Genomic DNA, 23888 nt, shown 5'->3' with positions numbered 1-23888 from the left:
ATTTTGGGCACAGTCACTGTTATGCGCTGAATTATGCCCCACCCCGTCCCCCAATTCATGTGTTTAAATCCTAATCCCCAGGACCTCAGAATGTGACTGCATTTGGAGACAGGATCTTTAAAGGAATAATTAAGTTAAAGTGAGCTCATTAGGGTGGGTTCTAACCAAATGACTGGTGTCCTTGGAGAAGGAGATTATGACCCAGACACACAAAGAAGGAAGACCATGTGAGGACACAAGGAGAAGACAGCCAGCTACAAGCCAAGGAGAGAGGCCTCAGAAGAAACTAACCCTGCTGACACCTTGATCTTGGACTGCCAGCCTCCAGAACTGTGAGAAAATAAATTTCTGCTGTTTAAACCACCCAGTCTACGGTACTTTGTTAAGGCAGCCCTAGCAGACTAAGAGAGTCATGATCTGATTTTTGTTCAACATTATGTCTTTGACGGTTGTGTTAGGAATAGACTGAAGGGGCAGGAGTGGAAGCAGGAGACGGTAGGAGGGACCACAGCAAGCCAGGTGAGGGACAATGGAGGCTCAGATCACGGGGGAGCAGGAGCATGTGGGAAGTGCCGATCCTAGACATACTTTCAGTGCAGATCTGATAGCATTTGCTGACCCGTCAGACATGGGGTACAACAGAAAGAGAAGTATCAAGGGTGACCCCAAAATTTTTGGCTTGAGCAAGTGGAAGTTGAATTTCCTTTCCCTTTAATTGAGAAGGGAAAAACTTCCTTAAAGTGCATTCCCTTAAGAATCTTCCTAAAATTCCTTTAGGGTCATCAAGGGTACATATCCCACCTTCATTTTACCAAGAGGGAAACCAGAGCACAGAGAACTGATCAACGGAATTAAGATGGGAAAGAACATTAGTGGTTGATTACGATTTTAAGTCTGAATTCCAAGATTGATGCCAACTAGATCACAGAGCTTACTGCAGACATTAAAAATAGCAATTGCATAACTTCTGAAATGATAAAACATGACCTTCAAATAAGATATGAATCAACAGTGGAGAGAAAACAAAGGAAGACGATCTAATTTGGGCAAACTGACACAAACAAACAAAATCTCCAATAAGACGGGGTCAAATCTATTTACAATACACCTTGTAGAGGCACTGAAGGCAAATTTTGTGTGCTAATTTTGCTTAATATTCACTACCATTTATTGGACACTTCCTGTTATGCCATGCAGTAAGACAACTGATTTGGATGAAGTCATATGCTCCTCACAAACAACCCTCACGAGGCTGGTGGTGTTATTATTATCCCTGTTTTACAGATGAGGAATCACAGGTAAAAAGAAGTGGTCTCTCTCAGATTGAAATCCCAGCAGTCAGATTCTGGAACCCATGCCCTCAGCCATGATGTGGGGGCTGCCTCCAGCATGGCCACGCTCTCTAGGGCAGCCCTGTGACTCTGGATACACAGAGAACTCTTTAATTTTGCTTCAACTGGTCTCTAGTTCTTGCCTTCTGCACCCCTCTCCCTGAATCTGGTGAGCCAATGATGTCACTAACTACCTATCATTTTTTAGTGTCATCAAGCAGGTTCAAGTTTGGGTAATGATTAAGAACTTCTTCATACAAGTCAGAACAGATTTAGAATAATCTTGGAAGAACACAAACAAGATGGTAAAGGTCTAGAAACCATTTCAATAAATGATTACATGAACTTGGGGATTATTAGCATGGAAGAAAGCCCTTAGATAAAGTAAATGGTAGCTACCTTCAAAGATTTGAAAGGCTTTCACAAGAACATTAGAAATAAGATTGTGGGAGGGACTTACAATAAGTAAAACTTTTAACTTAATATAAGAACGAACTTTGTGATAATCAGACCCCAATGTCAACAGTGGGGTGGGCCATCCTGGGACCTAGGGAGGTTCCTGTTCTCCTAGAGGACAGTCAGGAAAGCTGCAATGGGCAGTGGGCTGGTTGCCTGGATGGTCTTTAAGGTCCCTTTCAGTTGTAAGATGGCTATTTATTCAAATTTATGGTCCAAAGTCAGGCGTTAAAGCTGGTTAATTCTTTACTCAATTTTCACATGACCTACAATGTTTCATCAGGATCAGACTCTAGGTCTGCACTAATGCCCTAGAGGTGATGTTCTATGAGATCCCAGGGTCTTTGCAGGCAGAATGCCGAAGTGTTCGGTAACGTTTCCTCCTTTTTGCAGCATTTTTCGGGGTCACCGGAAACTACTAGAAGAGAAAAGTAATTCTTTCCTTCTATATTAAAGTTGGTCAGAACAAGAATGAAATCATGTTCACAGGCAACAAGGAGAATGTTTAGATAGTAAAAAAAAAGATAGGGTAACATCACCAGAGACAGCAGCAGTTTCCATACTAAACTATAAGGTGGTCTGTGACCTTGTTCTGCCCCCACATCCTTCCAGGACTCTTGGAAGACAATGTGCATGCTCAGAAAAAACTCTCCATCTTTGCTTGGGAAGAAGGCCTCTCTTTCTCTGGAGGGTGATCTTGTCAAAGTGATGTATGCATTAATTCCCTATGTCCTGGCTGGTCTATCAGAATAACCCTGTGCCTTGACCTGGGGTGGGAGACAGAAGGAGGTAAAGAGAGTCTGATGGTGGCACAAAGCACGAGGGACGGTCTTGGCTCAGCTGCCAAGATCATGCCGTCCTCCTTCCCAGCCCCTCCTCCCACGATATCACAATATCTCCCCCCCTCTCCTGCCCCTGTTTGTTCTCTTTGATTCATTTCAACAAAGAACCTGACCTAGTTTAGGTCCAATAGACCTACTCACTTGTCTACACTTAACTAAAATATTCTACAAATACACACAGAAATTACTGCACTGAGGAACACTGTGTAACGTGTTGGTTAGTACTTTCAACCGAACCTTTTAAAATGGCGTGCTTTACGTGGGAACGTATTTAGCAATATCCTCCTAATATAGTGTCACCAGTATCTTTTTCAATTGATTAAAGCTCCTGAGAGATACAGAAACTTACTGGATATACAGTAGATGGGGGGATAGGAAATCATGTTGACTGTTAGCTGTCTTTAGGAAAGCAGTTCTGCTACAGCAGAAAGAGTTGTGGATTTGCAGAAGGAAGATCCAGGCTTGAAGGGGTGGCCCCTTGATTTATGGACTAGGGCAGTGCTTTCCAAATGTCTGCAGGGAAGGACCAGTTTGGTTGGCTGGTTGGTTGGTTGATTTATATATTTTAATTTTCAATCCATCACAAACTGATGCTTTTGTAAAAATAATAAATACATAAAAAAATGAAACTTTTTTATCATAAGATTCAACAGACATAAAATTATTTGGCAGAATAATTTTGTTGCTACCAAAGTGTCGAAAAGCTCTCAATTTCTGCACCTATGTGGTTGGAGATGGGCAACAAGCAGTTTGTGGACCTCATTTGAGTAGCTGGCACTGGGGAATTCGGCCTTCCTTAGTTTCTCCACTTAGTCTCCCTAGGTGGTGTGAGGATTAAGAAGATAATAAAGGTGTGTAATAGACTAAAAAGTGCCATCCAAATTTTAAATTATTATCAGCCTCATTAACAATACCAGTAGTTGAAAATGATGGCAAGGGGCCAAATAAATTTTTTCAGTAAAGGTAGATATTAATGTGGCACAATCAAGTCAGAATTTCTAGCAACAACAACTTCTCTTGGAGTCACTAATTTCCCAAACACAGAATACTTGGCTGAGAGGCAGGAAGGGAGAAAACCACTAAGAGTCAGAAAACTACAACGGAAAGCTCCCAGTTGTGTCCATCTTGCCTCTGGCTCTCTGCCTGGTGATTGGCTGGGCCCTCCAGACTGCAATTTTCCCATCCGTGGGACCCACTTAACAGTGGTCACTACCTGGGACAGGCATTCTGGGTCCCAGCTCAGATACACCCTTCACGCCAGATCGCAACGCTTTCTTGTCACGCCAGGGAACTAGGTCAAGCAGCACGTCTTGGAATCATACTGGGAAATCTCAGCCACCTCTTGGGCACAAGGTGGGTGGTATTTGAATGAACAAATGAACATACACACACACACACACACACACGCCCAGAGAGATTCAGAACCAGCATGAGAGATCTCCCTAGGTGGTAGGGAGTCAGAGTCTCTGCCATGGGCCTGCCCTTGGGCGTCCTCTTAGCAAGTTTCCCAGCAATGCTACTGGAGGCAGATTCCAGTGAGAGGGGGTTGCACCAGCTGTTGCTAAACATTAGAGGCTCACACTCATACAATCAGACAACAGTCATACACCACGTAATGATGTTTCGGTCAACAACGGACTGCATACATGTTGGTGGTTGCATGAGATTAGTAGCATACAGCTTAGGTGTGCAGTAGGCCTTACCATCTAGGTTTGTGTAAGTACACTCTATGATGTTCACATAACGATGAAATCACCTAACGACGCATTTCTCAGAACGTATTCCTGTCATTAAGCGATGCATGACTATAGAGTACTCTGCTTCCTCCATCAGCAAGAACAAGGGCATACCTCTCCACCATTCCCATCGCTCCTGTTTTTCACTATTGCCCTACCAGCTCTCATCTCTTCTTATTTTACATTCAAATTGTCTTTTTTATATCATAAAAGTAATATACACAAAATAAAAAATTAAGCAGTACAGAAAGATATGAAAAACAAAAATAAAAGATTTTCTCCCCATTTCCTTGCCCTAAGGGTAACCACTATTCATGATTGTGTGTATATGCTTTCAAAAAATGTTAAGGCTAGGGGCCAGCCCTGTGGCCTAGTGGTTAAGTTCGGTGTGCTCTGCTTCAGTGACTTGGGTTCGGTTCCTGGGCACCGACCTACATCACTCGTCAGTGGCCATTAAATGTTAAGGCTATGGAAGCATAATATGTGCTAGCATAATACATATACACACATATATATGTTACTTTTTCTTTTTGATAAATGTGATCGTTCTATAGTTTGGCAATTAGCAACATTATTTTTTTCTTCTATACTTTCCTTGACATTCAGTTTTTGGTCTGCTTTTGCTTTCAAATTATTTTACCCCCCAGTGGGGATGAGTCCTCACTCTGGTCTTCACATTCCTCAGTCATGGTCAGATCCCCAACCCCTCTCCCCATCCCCCACAGCTGAGCCCTCCCTTCCTGCCCTCCCCCCATCCCCAATTACCTTTCCAGCCTCTGCATGGTCATGGCCAGAGTTTTGTTCAGCTCATCTATCATCCTGCAGCTGGAGGGGTGCATGGGGAGGGAGCCGGTGGCAGAGGGGAGGTGAGGGCCAAGGCTGCCATACTGCAGCTGGTGCTGGATCTGGGACGGCAGGACCGTGTGGTGGTGCTGGGCCCCGCCCTGCTGGCCACTCTTCTGAGCTGCGTAGGATGCCAGGGAGAGGTCTGGCCCCGCTACAGGCATACAGATCATGACTTTCTTTGGAGGTAGCGGAGGCGACAGTTTCACTGGCAGACAAGGCAATTTCACAGGGGCGCCAGGATCTGTGGCAGAAGGAGGGTGAGAGGCAGATGTGAATTTTGGGGCATTGAAAGAAACCTAGAACACCACACGTGTCCACCTTGGGACCACGGCCATTGAAGTGGACCCCTGAGATAAAATGCACCAACTGAAGACACCAGCAGGGTGAGTACTACTCGACAAGCACCCATAAACTCTCATTTCCTGCTCAAAGCGTGCTGGCCCCAAGGACTCTCAGGGACCTAGGTGTTAGCAGTGTCTGTCTCAGGGCTGTCACCAGCAGCAGGGAACGGGAATGATCACAATGCTCTCTTCTGCTCATGGAAACCCATGGACCCTCAGAGACCTTTTCTAAAATATGCCACAATGTATACAATTTTGCCATTGTAATGTGAAATTATCCTTTTAGCTGGCACCTTCTAATAGGCACAGGATTAGAAGCCAGACCTAGGTTCAAGTCCACTAACAGCGTGCCCCTCCACAAGTGACTTTAATGCTGCCAACCTTAATTCCCTCATCTGTAACCTGGGGACCATCATCCTACCTGGAAGGATGCTTTGTGAGGCTTTGTTGTCTCAGAGAGGGCTCAGGTGCCCCCGTGTGGGAGCACGTGTTCAGCATCGTGGCTGGACTGGTCCACCCACTCATGTGGCATCCACCGTGGGCTGTTCAAATTGTAGGGAGGCTCCAACAGGCACTCCAGGGGCCTGGTGGAACCTGCCCACAGCCAACCCCTTGGTTCTATGACAGTGGCACTGAAGCTTCCCAGAGATGCTCCAATTTAGGGGGCTTAGAGGCAGACTAGCCCTCAGGGCATCTTTGGGATGACCCTGTCATCCTCTGTCTGCACCCTACATTTCTGGAAATCACCTAGCACTGGGGGGAAGGGGCATGGTTAAGTCCTGTGGGTTGCAGGCTGCCTGGGAAGAGCATGGCCAGGAAGGGCAGCGGAGGGTGGGTGTACCAGCATCACCTGCGTGAGGTGGGCGGCGCACTCGCAGCTTCACATCTGGCGCTCATGGCAGGAGCAGAGCATGGTTCTGACTCCTGATCTTTGAAGCCCTAGATTTTGCTCCAACTATGTCTGCTTTGACGGTGCCCTTCTTCCAGTTTAACCGCACAGGCCTGCCAAAATGACATTTCTGGAGCACAAATCTAATCATGTTGCTCCTCAGTTTAAAACCTACCAATAACCTAGAAATAAAGCCCAACTCTCTGACACATCATTCAAGGCTTCCGTGGTCTGCTTGCTGTTTAGTCTCTTCATGTCCACAATTTAGCCTCTACAAAGTCTGCTCTGGTTCCTCCGATTGGAAATAATCTCTCCTTTTGTACTCAAAAAGCCTCTGATCAGAGTCTCTCCTACAATACGTACTGCTTTTCTCCAGAGCATTTCAGTCACCCACAAATTCAGTCTCCAGCCTCCGCTAAGTCCTCCCAGCTGGCCTTTGTCCCTCACAGTCTCCACGTGGGCTGCTGCTGTCTTCCCTGGCCTCCTCCAGGCTCCTCACTCAGCAGATTCCCTCTCCTGTTCACAGAGAACCCAAGCGCAGCACTCAAGGCCCCTCCCTCCCTCTGATGCAGCTTCTTTTCTCACCATTACGCATGTGCATTTCCCCTCACCTGTACCCTGAGTTCCCCAAACCACCTGATGTTTCCATACCCCTGCACCTTTGTTTCTTTTCCTCAATTTGGAATATTCCCCTCTGTTTTGTCTTCTTGGTCAACACCTACTCTCCCTTCAAGATCCAGCTCAAAATGACCTCTCCTCAAAAACCTTGCTTGATCATTACCTCATTCCTTCCGTTCTGCACCCACTGGACCTACCGTGGGCGTGTGGTATGTTAGTGCTAACAACAACAATGGCAATCATGACGATGACAGTAATCGTTATAGCCAACCCTCACACCAGGCTTACCATGTGCCAGATATTGTTTTAAGTGCTTTTCATATCGAACCAATTTAATCCTCACAGGGAGCCTGGGATGTAGGCACCATTATTTTCTCACTTTTACAGATGATGGCACTGGACTCTGAAAACACTGGACTGAGCTTCCTGTTTACATAGCTGTCTCCTCTCCCAGAGAAAAAGGACCGTGAATAATTTGTCATTATATCTTTGGCATCTTGTGTGGTGCCCAGCTCACATAGCAAGAGGCTCAAAACACGTTTACAGAATGAGCCGAAACTATGATGCTCTGCTGTGGGATGAATTCACACCTTCTCCAGAAATAGATACTCTAGGAGGGTGACGTGAGCATAAAATGGATCAAAATTTTAGGATCATGAGCTGTGGGTGTATGGACACTAAACTGCTGACTCTATAGCTGAGATACAGAGAAGCCTAATAATTCCAGGGGGCCTGATAAGATTAATCCCCTAACACCAAAATGTGAACCAGCCCATAACAAGGCTCCCTCACGCTCCTCCGGGAAGGCTCATCTTGTTCGTTACCATCTCCCACGCACCAGAAACAAGGTAACCACGTTCAGGAGCATGAGAGGCGGTGCTAATTCCAAAGTGGCTAAGATGCAGAAACTCATCACATCTGTCCAGTTCCTGTTACTGAAGGGTCCACTCCTGTGGCTCTTGGAAGCTTTAGCGCAAACCTAGCAAATGCCATGTGTCCGGAAGTGTTAAGAGTTTTCATCCAGGAACCCCTGACCCATGATTCCTTCATTTTCAGGTCTAGTTGTCCAAGGCAGGTAGGTGCTCATTCCTCTGAGCAGGAGAAAGTAGAACCAAGAGGGCAGCACGGAACCATCTGCACAGGAAGGGCCAATGACTACATTGGGTTGCGCCCATCTTGCTAAGCTATGACTTCCTACTCACACTCACCACAGTATTTCTCGTCACTACTTCCATAGCAAACTTCACTTGGTTTCATCACAGGAAAAATGGCCAAGTGGACTCCAGGAATTCTATCAAAACAGGCAAGGAAGAAATGACTGGTGGGACCAAATTAGTGGAGATAGTTACTCTTACTGTCCTAGGAAAGACATGCCTGGGCCATGGAGAGCTCCCTCTTCTCTCCTGCCTGCGTCTCCCTTCTGGTTGTTTTACTACACATGGTCATAAATTAAATAGGGGTAGAGAATGAAACTGAATCATTTAAAATAATTTTTGGCTCAGTGGATTTGGTGAAAAGAAAAGAAATTAAGAAAAAGGTTAAAATCAGGTGGCATTGTCTGCTTTCAGTGAACTAGCTCTGCAGTCTCCATCTTTCTCCAACATTGTGGATAAGTGAGGAGTGCCTGGGAAGCTCAGATCTTTGGCAACTTGGCAATGCCTATTTTTATATCTTTTTGACATCTTAATACCAAGTCATTCCTCGTAACAGATCTGGAGGCACAATTTGGAACCAGCTGTACATGATCTGGCATTCTGAGTTTCTGCCTTTCTCTTTATCTTTCTATCCCTCTCAAATTTCTGTGTTCTCCGCCCCCTTGACCACGGCACCCGCCCTGGGACCTCATCTCCTCTTAGTGTGCGGATAATGGGGTCCCAGTCCCCTAACCCATCCTCTACCCTATACTAGACATCTCTCATGCATGAAGTCCCACAATGGCTCCTTGCTGAAGTCAGTGCTGCAAGTCCAAGTGACACTCTCTGGGACATCCCTGTCCAGCTCCACCAGGCGTCTCCTGCCCTAAATCACCATGGCCCACTCTGGCCTCTCCAGTCAGGAATGTCTCCACACTGGGTTTCCCAATAACCACGTTCATTCCCTCTTCAGGGCCTCTGTCATAGCCATGCCCTGAAATACCCTCCCTGCTCCTGCCTGATGATCAAAATTGCATTCACCCTTCAAAGCACAACTGAAGACCCAACTTCCCCCTCGCAGCCTTTCCTCCCTTGAACTCCTGTGACCCTGATAATCAGCACCCTCATTTCATTCTGCTGGATTTTGTGCTGGTTACTGCCGGCTCCATCTGGGTTAGCCTTGTCTTCCCAACTAGGTCCTCCCATGCACGCTTCAGCATTCCCCACAGTGGGCCCCGGGTGGTGAGGCCCGGCACTCGATAGCTGAGAGTTCTTGCAGCCTCACTCAGGGGTGCATTAGCATCACACTGAAGCTGACCCCCATGACCCCTCTCAGGGATTCTACGGGGCAGTGCACGGGGTGTCCAGCTTTGTTTTTTTAAAAAGCCATGTTTGAAAACCACTCTTAGCCTCTTACTCTCGTCCTTTTCTCTGAAAACAAACAAACAAACAATGGCACTAATTCTTAGAGCAGAGTTCTTGGACCCCCTGCAACAGTCCTGACGCTTGCTACAAGTTTGTACTCCTGGGCTTCACCTCTGACCTACTGAATCAGAATCTCTGGGCCAGGTATTTGGATCTTAAATGCTTCCCAGATGGTTACCATACAGAGGGAGTCGAGAATCACTGATTCAGGGGTGCTGAATTGCTTGGAGTATGATGCAGCCTGAGGCTGGGATATTCCAGCATTCAATGGCCAGGATGCATCAATTATGGCTGGGATGCCTCAATTCCATCCAGCCCCTGGGCAAATCTCCACCCTGAGAGGTCATCAGCATGGTCTCCACATTCTATTTCTATGCCCCCAACATGTAAAAAGACCAATTTGCAGGAAAGCAATTTACTGAACGCTAATTTGCCTAAAATCTGTTCACCTAATGACCAGCTTGCCTAAATCTAAGGTTTGCAATTAAAGGATTTGTTTTTAAACGAATTTGTCAGGTGGCACTTTCAATTTAATTTTATATTAGTAAAAATCATATATCATTGAACATTTTGTGAATGATAAGATTTCTTATATCCTTGCGGGTGGACTTTTCTATTTTATTAGCTTTAGGATACTTTAAGGACATTTTAGACAAGTTTGCCTAAAGAGCCTTTCTTCAAAATTTTGTCTCAAGCAATAAATACTTAATCAAATGTTCAGCTTTCCCTACAGAGTTGATTCAGTGCATGAGATTCCTCTAGCTCCTTCTTGCTGATTTTGTATTTCCCCTGTGTGTACTGTATGCATTTATTAAATGAGTAAAGAAACATATACCCAATACTCATTTCTGTTTAGTGAGGCACCAACATTTTTGTAGTAAGGATGATAGACTCAGATGAATGGATTGGGACTGTACTGCATGCCACACACTTTTTCTTTCCAAAATGTCAAATTCTGAGGGTAGTGATTATATCAACCTCTTTAGGAAGGTTTGGGAGAGGCAAATTCCTGGGCCTCACTTTCAGAGATCCGGTAGGTCTACAGTGGGGCTCAGGGATCTGCTTCGTAAATAAGCCCCCAGATCACCCTGATCTAGGTGGAGATCACACTTTGAGAGAGTGCCATAAGTTAGTATAGGACCAAGAAGCACAAAATCACTACCAAAATTTGTCTTTCCAAAAATAGAAGATAAAGTGTGAAAGTCACACACTCATCTAGCTCTGTTAGTGTCAGCCAACTGCTTAATCTCTTTGCTATTCAGTTTTCCAACCTGTGAAGTGGGGACGAATTAATGTATCATAGGACTATCATGAAAATTAAATAAGATGAAGTACATAAACTGTGTAGCATAGTGCCTGGCACTTGGTTACTCAATAAATAGTAACTGTCATTATCATCATTATTGAACTGCTTCCTCAGGAAGCCCATCTGTCTTCCCCAAGGTTGGTTTAGGTGCCCACCACTGGGCTCTCATGGGCCCTGGGCTTCCCTTTGTCACAGCATTTCAAATAGAGTCGACTTCATCCATCTCACTTTTCTTGACTTGTTGCTGATTTTTATTTGCAGTAGGTGGAAGTGAGGCCTTAATTAAATCACATTGGATGTGGCTGTTTCCTTTCCTGTTCACCAGCAGAGCCTGGGCTAGTGCATAGTAGGTGTGCAATGAACGTCTGCTGGTTTTCCTTCTCACGTCTTTAGAGCGGTGGGAAGAGGGAGAACGGTGACCCGTTTCTCCTACGCTACGGCTCAGGTAATCTACGTGTGGTCCGTGGACCAGCAGCAGCAGAGCCTCTTGGGAACACGTCAGAAAGGCAGGTTCTCAGGGCCCAGACCAGACCTCCTGAATCAGAATCTGCTCTTGACAAGGTCCCCAGGGACCTCTCCACAGTCAAGTCTGAGAAGCCGTCCTCTAAGAGCCGTTCCTTCGTGAAGAGGCTGCTCTCTCCATCGGCAAAATGACAGGGGCCTTCTGGAGGGGGGACTTGGCTCCAGTGCTTGCCCTCTGTGGCAAGGCCTTCAGAAAGCTTCTGCTGGAGGCTGAGGATGGAATGGCCTGGTGAAATCACACTGGCGTACAACTCAGAAGAGCTGGCGTTTAATCCCAGCCCCAAGACTAAGAAGCTCTGTTACTCTGCCTAAGACATCAGTCTCCCTGAGCCTCAGTTTTCTCATCTGGAGAATGGGAGTACTACCTACCTTATAGGTCTGTGATCAGAGGTACATGGATTAATGTCTACACAACCTCCATGTAAGGTGCTGAGGGGATGAGTGGGCTGAAATCCAGCCTGAGATCTGCCCTGGCATGGGCTTGATGCACCCCAGAGGAAGGGGCGGCTTTTGTACTTCATTCCTCCAAAGAGCACGTTTTTATAATTTCACCAAGTCCCCATACAGGTTAGCAGAGGGTCTGAGTATAAAATATCCCCAGTCCAGTCCTTAATATGTAACAGGAGTTCAACAAATAAGGCCTTAATGGATTCTGAAAAAATAACACATTCTCCGCCTCTCCCATAGGTTGTTGTGAGTGTCAAGAGAGGATAATGTGGACGTGCTTTGTAAACTGCAAAGCACTCTATACACCTGCAGTGTTACTAACAGAACTCTTGCCACACCTGGGAGAGTCCACCGAGCCCGATGCTTTGCAGCTGGGGTGGGATGATGGCAGCCAGGAAAGCGATAGAGAGGGCAGTGGTTCTATTATAAGTAAGTAGGTGAAAACACCAGGTGAAAGTGAATCAAGTAGTGGAGCCAAGAGGCTTCCAAAGGACCATCTGAGCAGTTTTCCATGTTTGCAACAAAGCATCGCAGGAAAAGAAAAAGGCGGGGCCGCCCAAGCCTCAGTGTGTTGTTCAGACGCACACCATGCTGCATCAGTGGGAAAGAAGGCAGAACTGGGAGTGAGAACACCTGCATCTTCTGCTCTCCATTAGCTGGGAAAGATCGCTAACATTTTTTGGGACTCAGGGTCTTTTACTTCTAAAAATCCAGGGATAAAAATGCCTCCTTTCCTTTGATAGCAGCTCACTGAATAAAACGCTTTGCATCCCTCCAATGCATGATATTTATGGATTGTTGGAGGACACACTCTACCTCTTGCATTTATAATGATGGTCGTGGCTGGTCCTGCTGGGCGCACACAAAGCTCTGCTTGCTGACTTAGAAATGGATGAGTCCTCTGCAGCCAGACTGATTGAGATGCAGTGTATTCGTAAAACTGTCTCTGTTGATGGAGTGGAAAAACCAAAAACGACCAGTACCAGAGAACAAGGAAAATAAACCCAAACTCTGAGTGTCACCGAGCCATAAAACCCAAGAGGGCTGTATTTCCAAGCATGACACAGCTCTGGCTTATGACTTTGGACAAGGAAATGAAAACCCCAGATTACTTCTGTAGTCGATTCTCATGCCATAGGACTGTAGTCTATAACAGAAGGAGTCTGGGCTAAATAAATACAGCCCTAGCCTCTCTTCTCACTTTTATTAACACCTGCTGTGGAAGCCATTTGTAAATGCTAATGTATCAGAAGCACTTGTCAATGATAGTAGCACTTAAGTGTCTTAATGAACAAAGGTGTTGTAAGAATGTCTCAGTAGGGGCTGGCCCCGTGGCTTGGCGGTTGGGTGCGCGCGTTCTGCTGCTGGCGGCCTGGGTTCGGATCCCGCCGCGCACCGACGCGCCACTTCTCTGGCCGTGCTGGGGCCGCGTCCCACATACAGCAACTAGAGGGATGTGCAGCTGTGACATGCAGCTGTCTGCTGGGGCTTTGGGGGAAAAAATAAATAAATAAAATTATAAAAAAAAAAAAAAAAGAATGTCTCAGTCATTTGCCACCTGGTTCCAGTGGGTTAGAATCTCGATCTCCTTTCACAGACACAGGCATTCCACCCAAAGACATAAAAGGCCTATAAGAAGTGTATTTGGAACTTAAATAAGAGTCCAGTATTACTAAAGTACCGAATCAGATTTCCCATGGCTGCAAGCAAGGTGCGCACAGGAGCTCCGTCAATTCCTTCAGGCCATCCTAAGGATTCTACCGCAGTCTGACATCTTTTCCTTGGTCAAATGCCTGGAAAGGCAAAATGTGTTGACTGACCCCTTGTGGTAAGAGGGATGGTGTGGAGGGATGCAAGAGTAACAGAGAAGTTATTTGTGTTCAATGCCCCAAGCCTGGCTTGCTCTTCTAAGCCAGGCCAGCACATGGAGACTACAGCAAACACCTGACGTTTGTGAGGACTATGTCCTGAGACCTTCTAGAATCCTAAAATTGAGGGCTATTATAGCATATGCAGCACCAGCAACCGACTTGGTTTCAGAGCCACTTTCCACAAAGAAACATTTTTGTTTTTAAATTTATCCCTCCTAAGACCATCTGGGAAGACAAGAAGTAGGGAGGTATACACCTCGCTGAGATGGAGACCCTGGGCAGTGGATGGGATTCATTCACCAGCTAACCGAGGCACTTGGGCATGTCATCTTTGCAGGGCAAGCAATTAAATTAGATTTTCTTAAAGTAAAATTACTCATTATTTATTGTCAGGAAACTGCTCTCAAAGAGTCAAAACTATAGACGTCCCTATAATCATGAGAACAAACACCTGTTGAAAAGATCAGTATTTTGTTAGAAATTATAAATCACTTATCTAAAAACACATTATACTGTTTATTTTTGCAGCAATGGACTAGTGCTGTTGTGCCCAGGGAGACTGGGCGAGGAGAGTGCCATTCAATTGATAACTGAGCTGTTGAACCTGACCCTTCTGCAAGACAGGTATAAAGGAAGGTGAGGAGGTCCAGAGATGGACAACTGAAAGGAGCACGGATCCCACAGTGCCTACTGGGAGGACTGCTGTTTGTGAATATCCAGGCAAAAGAGAGGGAATTGAATCGAGATCACCAAGTCACGAAAGCGAGCATCAACATGTTCATCTGATCTCAAAACGCTAGAACCAGGGGACACATCTACGAAGTTTGAAAGCAGTCAATTTAGAGGATATAAAATGAAATACTACATAGGACATATGGAACTATCAAGAAGTAGACTATTCATGGTGAAGGTACAAATAAGTTCAAGTTAGATCCATAAATATTATAAAGGAACAACAAGGATGGCCACAGTTCACCTCTAACTGCATCCATCTGAAGCACAATATTTATTCATTGTTGGAGGACATACTTGGATTTCTTGCATTTACAGAGATGGTGGTGGCTGGTCTAACTGTCTACAAGGTCATCCAGTTGGTGTCTACAAGGTCATCCCCTGTGTACTCCCTGACATCTAAGGCTGGACCACAAGTTGGATTGATGGATGATTGTCATGTTCTAACGGCTACTCTTATAAGGGGCTGCTTTTCCATGAAGGTTACCATGTTTCCTTCAAACACTATAGAACGTAAGAGACTCAGATTTCATTTACGGCAGAACTCAGAGCCGGAGAACAAGTATCCTGCTATGGATATGGGCAAATGACCATCCAACTCCTCCTTCAGTGCCCCAGCAACAGAGGCCTCTCTCCCTTGCAAGGCCTCCTGTTCTGCTGCCGTACAGCGCTAGCTAAGGACACAGCAGGGAACAAGGCAGACTAAATCCCCGCCCTCAAGGAACTCACTCCTGGGACATTTAAACAAGATCCAAGAGGAAGAACCCAGGGCAGCAGCTTGGTGCCCTTTGCAATTTCAAGTTGATGCTGGCCATCCCCCAGTTACATTCATACATCCAGTTATAAATCCATCCAACAGCATTATTGACCATCTTTATCCACAAGAACATCGAGGAGACAGGCTTTTGTGAAATCAGGCAATCATTGCTAAAAGTCCACAGAAAATGCCCACTTCCTCTTCCCAAGTTAAATCCCTCATCAGGGCGTTCGAGGCTCTCCACAGTTTTGCTGAAATCTACTTCTGACCTGATCTTCTATTACTTCCCCACAAGAATCCCATATCCCTGCCACGCTGGGCTATTTGCTATTTCTTGAACATACTATGCCTTGTACTCATGTGCCTCTCTGTCCTCTGCTTCTCATTTCACAGCAACCTCTACTTCCATCCTTACCCATCAAAATTTCACTCATTTTTAAGGTCTGTCTTAAATATACCCGCCTTTATGATATTTTTTCTGATTCTTCCAAAAGGATTTGATCTCTTATATTTGAATTTCTTTAGAGCCATGCTTATACGTCTTCATAGTAAACATTTTCTTTTTTTTTTTTTTTTTAAAGATTTTATTTATTCATTTTTTTCCCCCCAAAGCCCCAGTAGATAGTTGTATGTCATAGGTTCACATCCTTCTAGTTGCTGTACGTGGGACTCGGCCTCGGGTTGGACGGAGAAGTGGTGCCTTGGGGCATGCCCGGGATCCGAACCCGGGCCGCCAGCATCAGAGCGCGCGCACTTAACCGCCAAGCCACGGAGCCGGCCCCATAGTAAACATTTTCTGTAGCTTACAACTGTCTACAACCCCTCAGCTGATGAGGGAACACGTTTTGTAAATTCTATCAGGGCTGGCAGAGCACCTTGCACATAGTAGGCACTCAAAACATAAGTGCCATTTAGCCTTACATCCTGTCACATGCTACAACTTGGAGGAACCTTAAGGACATTATGCTAAGTGAAATAAGCCAGCCTTAAAAACACAAATACTGTATGATTCTACCTATATAAGGTACAAAGAATAGTAAAATTCATAGAAACAAGAATTAAAATGGGGGGCCCTTCTGGGGAGTTAAAGGGAGGGGAAACAATAAGGAGAATTGTTTAATAGGTACAGAGTTTCAATTTTACAAGATGAAAAACTTCTGGAGATCTGTTGTACAACAAAGTGCATACACTTAACACTCCTGAACTGTACACTTAAAAATGGTTAAGATGGTTGGGGCTCGCCCAGTGGCATAGTGGTTAAGTTTGCATGCTCTGCTTTGGCAGCCCGGGGTTCACTGGTTTGGATCTTGGGTGCGGACCTACTCACCGCTCATCAAGCCATGCTGAGGCGGCATCCCACATAGAAGAGCTACAGCCCTACAACTATGATACACAACTATGTACTAGGGCTTTGGGGAGAAAAAATAAAGAGGAATACTGGCAACAGATGTTAGCACAGGGCTAATCTTCCTCAAAAAATAAAATAAAACAAATGCTTAAGATGGTAAATTTTATGTAATGTGTTTTCACCACAATAAAAAAAAGTGGCATGTGAATTAAATATCCAACCTAACAGTGCTACAAAAAAAGAAAGGTATTTTGCTGCAATCTTCACCCTGCTCATAGAGGTCAGAACAGAAAGCATTCTTAAAAATGTTTTAACCAACAGATAGTTCTTACATGCACTAAGAAAAGAATCTCTGCATTTTGAGAAAAGAAAATCAAAACTGGAAAGATATGGACAAATGGGTATAAAGAGTAAATTCAGGTAAATTTCCCATTCCTTCAAAGTATCCATTATCAAGAGAGTGTGAACCTTAAACCTCTTTATGAGACTTCTGGGTACAAATCGTTCTTTCCATTTAGAGGCACAGATGAGATCCAAGGTCACAGCAGTCTAATCACCCATTTTACTGCACTATCAGAGTGGAACACTAGGAGGGAAGGCCAGGGCAGAAGCAAAAGTAGTTAGAAGATTTTTCAGGGTTGGAGAGGAGGCTGAAAGAGGAGAACAAGGACCGGGGATGGGATATTGGGGAGAAATGGGGACAGAGAACCAGAGAGCAAGAGAGAAACGTAATGAAATCACATGTCAGAATGTGACTAGAACAGTCCACTGCAGACAGTGCCCACAAAACAAGAGAGACAGTTATAAATAGGAATACCGGTTTTGGCTTGACAAGCACTGGATAGAGGATTCTTACTAGACACATGCTGGGGCTGAAAAATACCACAGGGCGTGGATGCCATTTCTCAGGTAATTGCAGTTGCAAATACTTTGCAATATTGAAACTAGCCATCAACCAAGTTCTGATAGTACAGTAAGTTTCCTTGTATTTTAGGTTCCAAAGATAGTGCAAATAACCCCTGGGCAGGTTCACGGTAGCAGAAGGACTTGTTTTTTTTTTGGCTGAGAAAGATTCACCCTGAGCTAACACCCGATGCCAGTCTTCCTCTTTTTGTATGTGAGTCACCACCACAGCATGGCCACTGACAGATGAGTAGTGTAGGTCTGTGCCTAGGAACTGAAGCCAGGCCACCAATGCGGAGCATGGGGGAACTTAACCACTAGGCCACCGGGGCTGGCCCAGAAGGACTTGTTTTTAAGGATCAGCAACAGTTTCCTTTCTTTGCTGAACTGTCAGTCTCCAATGGTAGTCAAGTGCTTCCCACGTGATTTGTCCCATTCTTGATTCTCACTGACTGTCTCCTTCTGGCATGTTCTTTGAAATCCAACCCAACTGCGCTCAGGTCCTCCTCTTTATAAGCAAATGCCTTGAGAACATTACTTATTTTTGAGACTGGATAATTTTTTGTCTTTGAGTTATAAAAATAAAGCAACAGATTCTCTAATTTCTTAAACAGACTAAAACACACAAAGCAAAAAAAAAAAAAAAACTCCAAAGAAAGCTAATGATTTTGTTTTTTAGAATTTTAAAAATAGGTATCTTGGTGGAGATGGTATAAACTAATGGTTATAAGAGAGGACTCTGCCACCTCTGAGCCTTTGTCCAGGGTCTTCTTTCCTGGAATGTTCTTCCCTCGTTCTCTATAAACGCCTTTCAAGCTTTAAGGGTCAGCTCAAGCTTCAGCCTTCTCCAGTAACCCTTTATCAGACTGCACTGACCTGCAAGTATTACTCCTGACAGTAGGTATTTTGACACTCTATTTTATAATCATATATATATTCGTATATATTCATTAATACATATATTCATTAAACTGTCATATATTTGTATCTGCTTTGATATCTAGCTATGTAATCACTACCAAGTCATTTAACTTCTCTAAATTTCATTTTCCTCTTCTAGGAAAAAGAGAGAACAATGATAATAGTGTCTACCTCATAGGACTAAAGGGTACATCGTAAAGTTCTCAAAAAATGGCAGGTGCCATTATTCTTACCCAAGTGTGAACTTCAGACTGTGAAGTCCAGCTATCACTAAGTTGATTATCCTTCCTTCAAATGGCACTTATGGGGTACCTAATCACAGATACTTTATGCAGAAGGCATGGATTATTCATGCAATGTTTAACACTTGACTTCTGGAGTCAGGATGGCTAGAGAGGTGATTGATGAAGACTTAGAAAGGAGGTTTTTTGCCTCAATCATCCTTTTCCTCTGGGGTCAGCCATCATTCCAAGAAGGATGCATTTTGAGAATCATTCATCTCCGATCATATTCACTATGCAACCAGCTCTGCTGGGGGGAATAGAAGAGAATCTGATGCTCAACAACTCCTGACCCTGTACTGCATGCCACTGTGCATGCTGACGTTGGAGAAGATCAGATGAAAGAGGATGACAGTGGCAGAAGAAGAAAAACAGTTTGGGAGAGCAAGAGGGTTTCTTTCTACCTGGCTGAAGAACAGAGAAAATTTGTAAGAAAAATAGTCTCCAACTTAATTATGGTTTTCCTGACAAAGTGGAAGCAAATACCCCAAGCAGAGATATTTCTGCATGTCTTTCCCTGATCATGTACCTGAAAGCAGTTCAGGCTCATGCTTCCCCCAGCATCCTACCAGACCATTAACCACTGTCTCTCTCTATTAATCACACTTGGTATCTTTCAAATTGTCCTGTGTGTCCTTTCAAAAATGTCAACAGAACAACAGACATTGAGAACATGTTAAAACTCATAAGTCTCAATTTAGGGTTCTAGAATTCTTAGTTTATTAATTCTTTGTGACATGGCCCAGATGTCTCTAGAGTAATTAGTAACAGAACAGGGTTAACGTAGCTGCCTCATGGTGATGCAGATTCATTATGACTGATTACTCACTTACAAAAATTAAGCAAGTCTAATTGCATTTAAACCCAAAAGGATAGCACCAGATTCACAGCCCATAGATATCTCCACCCATCTTGTCTTCATCATATTTCAGAGGCTACCAGGCACAATATGGTAAGGATTGTTAGATTTTTTATTTTTTATCCATTTGATCGAAGCTAAATGGAGTCAAGATTTACAGATAATAGATGCAGTCCCCTCTCCATGGGAAAGGATGAGGGAATCCAGAGAGATTGGGCTAATTTAGATATCTTCAGTCCCTCATATATCAAAAGAGTCCTGCGGATACCAGGCTAACCAAGTCCAGGGCTTATAGCTGAAGCTATGAATGAATGAAGTGTGCCTTCATTAATTAGATAACTAGATAAATTAGAGGGTGTTGTTGGTTAAGAATTCTGTCAATTCTTCTTTTAAAATGTCTCATCTATTCTGTTCTCCCTCTTTGCAGTGCTATCAGCCACATGCTTGTTAGCTCAGATTTCAACAACTGCAATAGCCTCTTAAATAGTCGCCCTGGCTCAAATTGTTCAGTTTCATTCAACTAGTGATTCGGGAGAACGAGGCATAGGGCTGGCCTCGGTGGCTTCTCTGTTAGGCCTTCTACCTTCTCCTCTTTCTGTTCCTTCTACACAGTGACCAGGGAAAAGTTTTTAAAGGCTGGTTTTCATCGCATCGCTCCTCTACTCAAAAACCTCCAAAGGCTTTCCACTGCTGTGGGAACAAAATCTAAATCCTCATACACCTTACCTAGTAAGCCTCTCTCTCAACACATCCCAAGACAGACCCTCTACCCCAGCTTAGCCACGTCGTCACTGACCGGAAACATTGCCACCTCTGAGCCTTTATCCAGGGTCTTCTTTTCTGGAATGTTCTTCCCTCGTTGTCTATAAATGCCTTTCAAGCTTCAAGGGTCAGCTTAAGCTTCAGCCTTCTCCAGTAACCCTTTTATCATACTGCACTGACCTGCAAGTATTACTCTCGACAGTAGGTATTTTGGCACTCTATTTTATAACCACATATACATATATACACTCATTAAACTGTCATATATTTGTATCTGCTTTGATACCTAGCACAGTATTCTGCCTAGAGTAGGTGTGCTGAATAAATATGTACTACATGTGGACGTTTATTTTGCAATATTTAATCTTTCTCAAGGGAAATTTGGCAGCAAAACCTTAAAAGGTGTATAGCTCTTAAAAGGTACATAACTTATTTCTAGAATTAGAATTGCTAATTCAGTTAACTGCTAATTCTAGAAATAAATTAGGGAAAACTCAGAGAAGCTTATAAAGATATACGTATGCTGTTGAAGATGTTCGCTGTTGTGTTTTTTACAACAGAGAAGATGGAAAACCCCTAAGGGGTCAATCAAGTAATCCTGATCTACACCAAGCAGCTAACAAAGTCATATTGTGGAATATTTACTAACATGAGGATCAGTTCACGAGATATCACCAAGTGCAAAAAGCAGGTGAAAACAGAATATATACAGCAGTATTTGATTTTTATTAGAAAGACAAGCAGATGGACAGTGGTAATCTCATAGAGGGAGGTGTACAAGGGCATTTTCTCCTCTGTGGTTTTCTACACATTTAAATTTTGAGGCACTGAACTAAAGTGTTTATTAATGTGTTGAATGGTTCCTTTAGATGGAAATTTGCTCCTCTGAACCATAAAAATCTAACTTGGATAGACACATACACTGATAGAGTGGTTTGACACAACCCTGTTTAAGTTGGACTGGAATAAAACTCAGCACAGCGTGAGAGACCTCCTTCTGTCATGGAAACAACGTTTATTGAAGTAGGAGTTGGGAACACAAGATCTAATCGTGGTTCTACTGCAGAATTCCTGCCAGCCCTGGAAAAGTCACTTATTTTTCTTGAACCTCAGTTTTTCTACTGTAAGATAGGTGAATATTCTTCCCTCCCTCCATCCCCATTACATTTTACAAAAATGTACAGAGATCAATTAGAAATGATTTATAAAAATACCAAACACACTATAAAAAGGCATTTGGTAGTATTAGGTGGGGTTACTATCAAGGTTCGAGAAAACGCTCTGAAATCTTTAATCTCTGATTAAACCACAACCTTAAATCACAAAGTGGTATCCGATTCACATGCTAATACGCAGGGAAGTGCAATTTCACTAGGTGCCAGTTTAATAACTGTGGGTCCAGGGGCTGGCCCCATGGCGTTGTGGTTAGGTGCGCGCGCTCAGCTACTGGCGGCCCAGGGTTCGGATCCCGGCGCGCACCAATGTACTGCTTGTCAGGCCATGCTGTGGCGGTGTCCCATATAAAGTGGTGGGAGATGGGCATGGATATTAGCCCAGGGCCAGCCTTCCTCAGCAAAAAAAAAGAGGAGGATTGGCATGGATGTTAGCTCAGGGCTGATCTTTCTCACACAAAAAAACAAAAAACAGGGGCCGGCCTGGTGGTGCAAGCGGTTAAGTGCGCACGCTCCGCTGCGGCGGCCCAGGGTTCGCCGGTTTGGATCATGGGTGCGCACTGACACACTGCTTGGCAAGCCATGCTGTGGCAGCGTCCCATATAAAGTGGAGGAAGATGGGCACGGATGTTAGCCCAGGGCCAGTCTTCCTCAGCAAGAAAAGAGGAGGATTGGCAGATGTTAGCACAGGGCTGATCTCCTCAAAAAAACAAAAAACAAAAAACTGTGGGTCTGTCAAGTAACACTTTAAAAATAAAAATATAAAAATCATTTTAGGACAACAGTCCTAAGCTTATGCTTCTTTTAAAAGTATTTCTCACAATACTCTGCAGATTGTCTTTGCTTTTTTTTCTTTTTAAGAGAACAGACAGCACAGACATGAATTTTACTAGAAGAAATATCCTGGGCTTCAGATCAATAATTTAAAGACAAAAAATTTAAAGCTTTGACAAATTCATTATGAAGGGAACAAGGTACTACTCTTTATCTTTGCAAAGATTTTGACACTGAATCTAATTCACCTAGATGGGCAAATAATCCAGAATCAGTCACATAAATACCAATGCTCATATTTGCAGATACACACAACTGAAGGCTCTTGGCATATGACTGGTGGGTGTATATCGAATGCTTCCGGACACAAACACGTAAACCCAGGTCATGACTGCAGGTACCAAGACACACACAGAAACACCCAAACATCTCACAGAGGAACCTCATCAAAAAGGTGCCTCAGGCCTCAGATAAACAGAAAAAGAGCAAGAGATCATCCCTTGAAGGGAAGGTAGGGCTGCACGCCCCCAGAAGACATCCCGACTCACCTGTTAAGTGGTTGGTAATCCTGGCAGTGGGCTTGGGAGGCAGGGCGGGGGGTTGCTTGAGAAGGGACAGCTGCTTCACTGGGGTCTCCTCATGGTCTCCAGAGAAAGCAGCAGGTTTTTTGGGGGGCAGTAGCAGGACTGGTTTGGCTGAAGGATCTTGGGACAGGAGGACTCCAGACTCACTGGCAGAGGGACTCTCTTCAGACACTGAGGGGACAACCACATGACACACAGGAGACATTACACAAACGCAGTGCAGGGGGGCCAGCGGGAACACACAGCACGGGGACGTGGGTCAGCAACATGGCAGAGCACCAACCGTTCCAGGCTGTCAAGTACGTGCGGAGAGTTCAAGAGAGGACACCAGAAATCCAAAACAGTGGGGCAGTGAGGATGGAGGGACACAGTGGAGAGCCAGAGGCAGGAGAGGGAGAAGTGGAAGAAGCAAGAGGGAGAAAAAGGAAGAGGACATTTCCTCAAAACCATCCAAAGCTCCGTCACTTTGGTCTTGGTGTTTACAATACAAATTCTATGAGTGCTCCTAAATGTGAGCCATGGGACCACAGCAGCAATCAACAGATGGCAGGTGTAGTGGATCAGGGACAAAGAGCCCCCTCTGAACCAAACCAGCACCAAATGCCGGCACCTTCCTTTGGGCCTGTTTGCCTTTTGCTGGGAGGAAGAGAGAGTGGATTTTGGGGTCTTGTATTTTGCCGCTGGGTCTCGCTGTGTCTCTGCTCCCAGGTCTGGGACCAGGTAATGAAGACAGCCTAGAGGCTGACACCAGGCAGGCTGCCCCCACACAGCTGGGGTGGCTGTTCCTCCATGTTCCAGAGCCGACCGAGCTAGGCAGCAGCCTCCTGAGGGCGCCCTGCAGTTTTAGGGGAACCTTCCTGTCTCTGTCGGCTCCTATAAATCCTGACAAGGTGAAGGATGCTCCAAGTCAACACCTTTTTGTCTTCCCCCTTCCTCTCTCCTCTCACTCGGCAGAATTATGGCTTTCTTGTTTCAATGCCCCCCATTCCTCTTTGCTCTGCATTGGGCCTGACTCTTCCATTCCCCACGGGG

At 44.7% G+C, this 23888-nt stretch overlaps 1 protein-coding gene across 7 annotated transcripts in view; it reads right to left on the bottom strand.

Moving 5' to 3' along the window:
• The window catches only part of PHACTR1 (phosphatase and actin regulator 1), a 500383-nt gene that overhangs the window by 63258 nt on the left and 413237 nt on the right, over positions 1–23888 (bottom strand). For 6 of the 7 annotated variants that reach the window (XM_087438011.1, XM_014788747.2, XM_087438013.1 and 3 more), the window contains exons 5-6: positions 22821–23027; positions 5131–5452 (exon numbers count right to left, since the gene is read on the bottom strand). In XM_087438011.1, coding sequence (XP_087294137.1) covers positions 5131–5452; positions 22821–23027 — 529 coding nt within the window. The remainder of the gene's footprint in view (positions 1–5130; positions 5453–22820; positions 23028–23888) is intronic. The other variant, XM_087438012.1, reaches the window with a different exon arrangement.

This window comes from Ceratotherium simum, chromosome 13 (genome assembly GCF_057802395.1).
Source record: "Ceratotherium simum simum isolate JZ-2026a chromosome 13, ASM5780239v1, whole genome shotgun sequence".
In the NCBI taxonomy this organism is placed as follows: Eukaryota; Metazoa; Chordata; class Mammalia; order Perissodactyla; family Rhinocerotidae; genus Ceratotherium; species Ceratotherium simum.
Note: the sequence above shows the minus strand (reverse complement) of the source record. Positions and strands in the feature narration are given on the sequence as shown.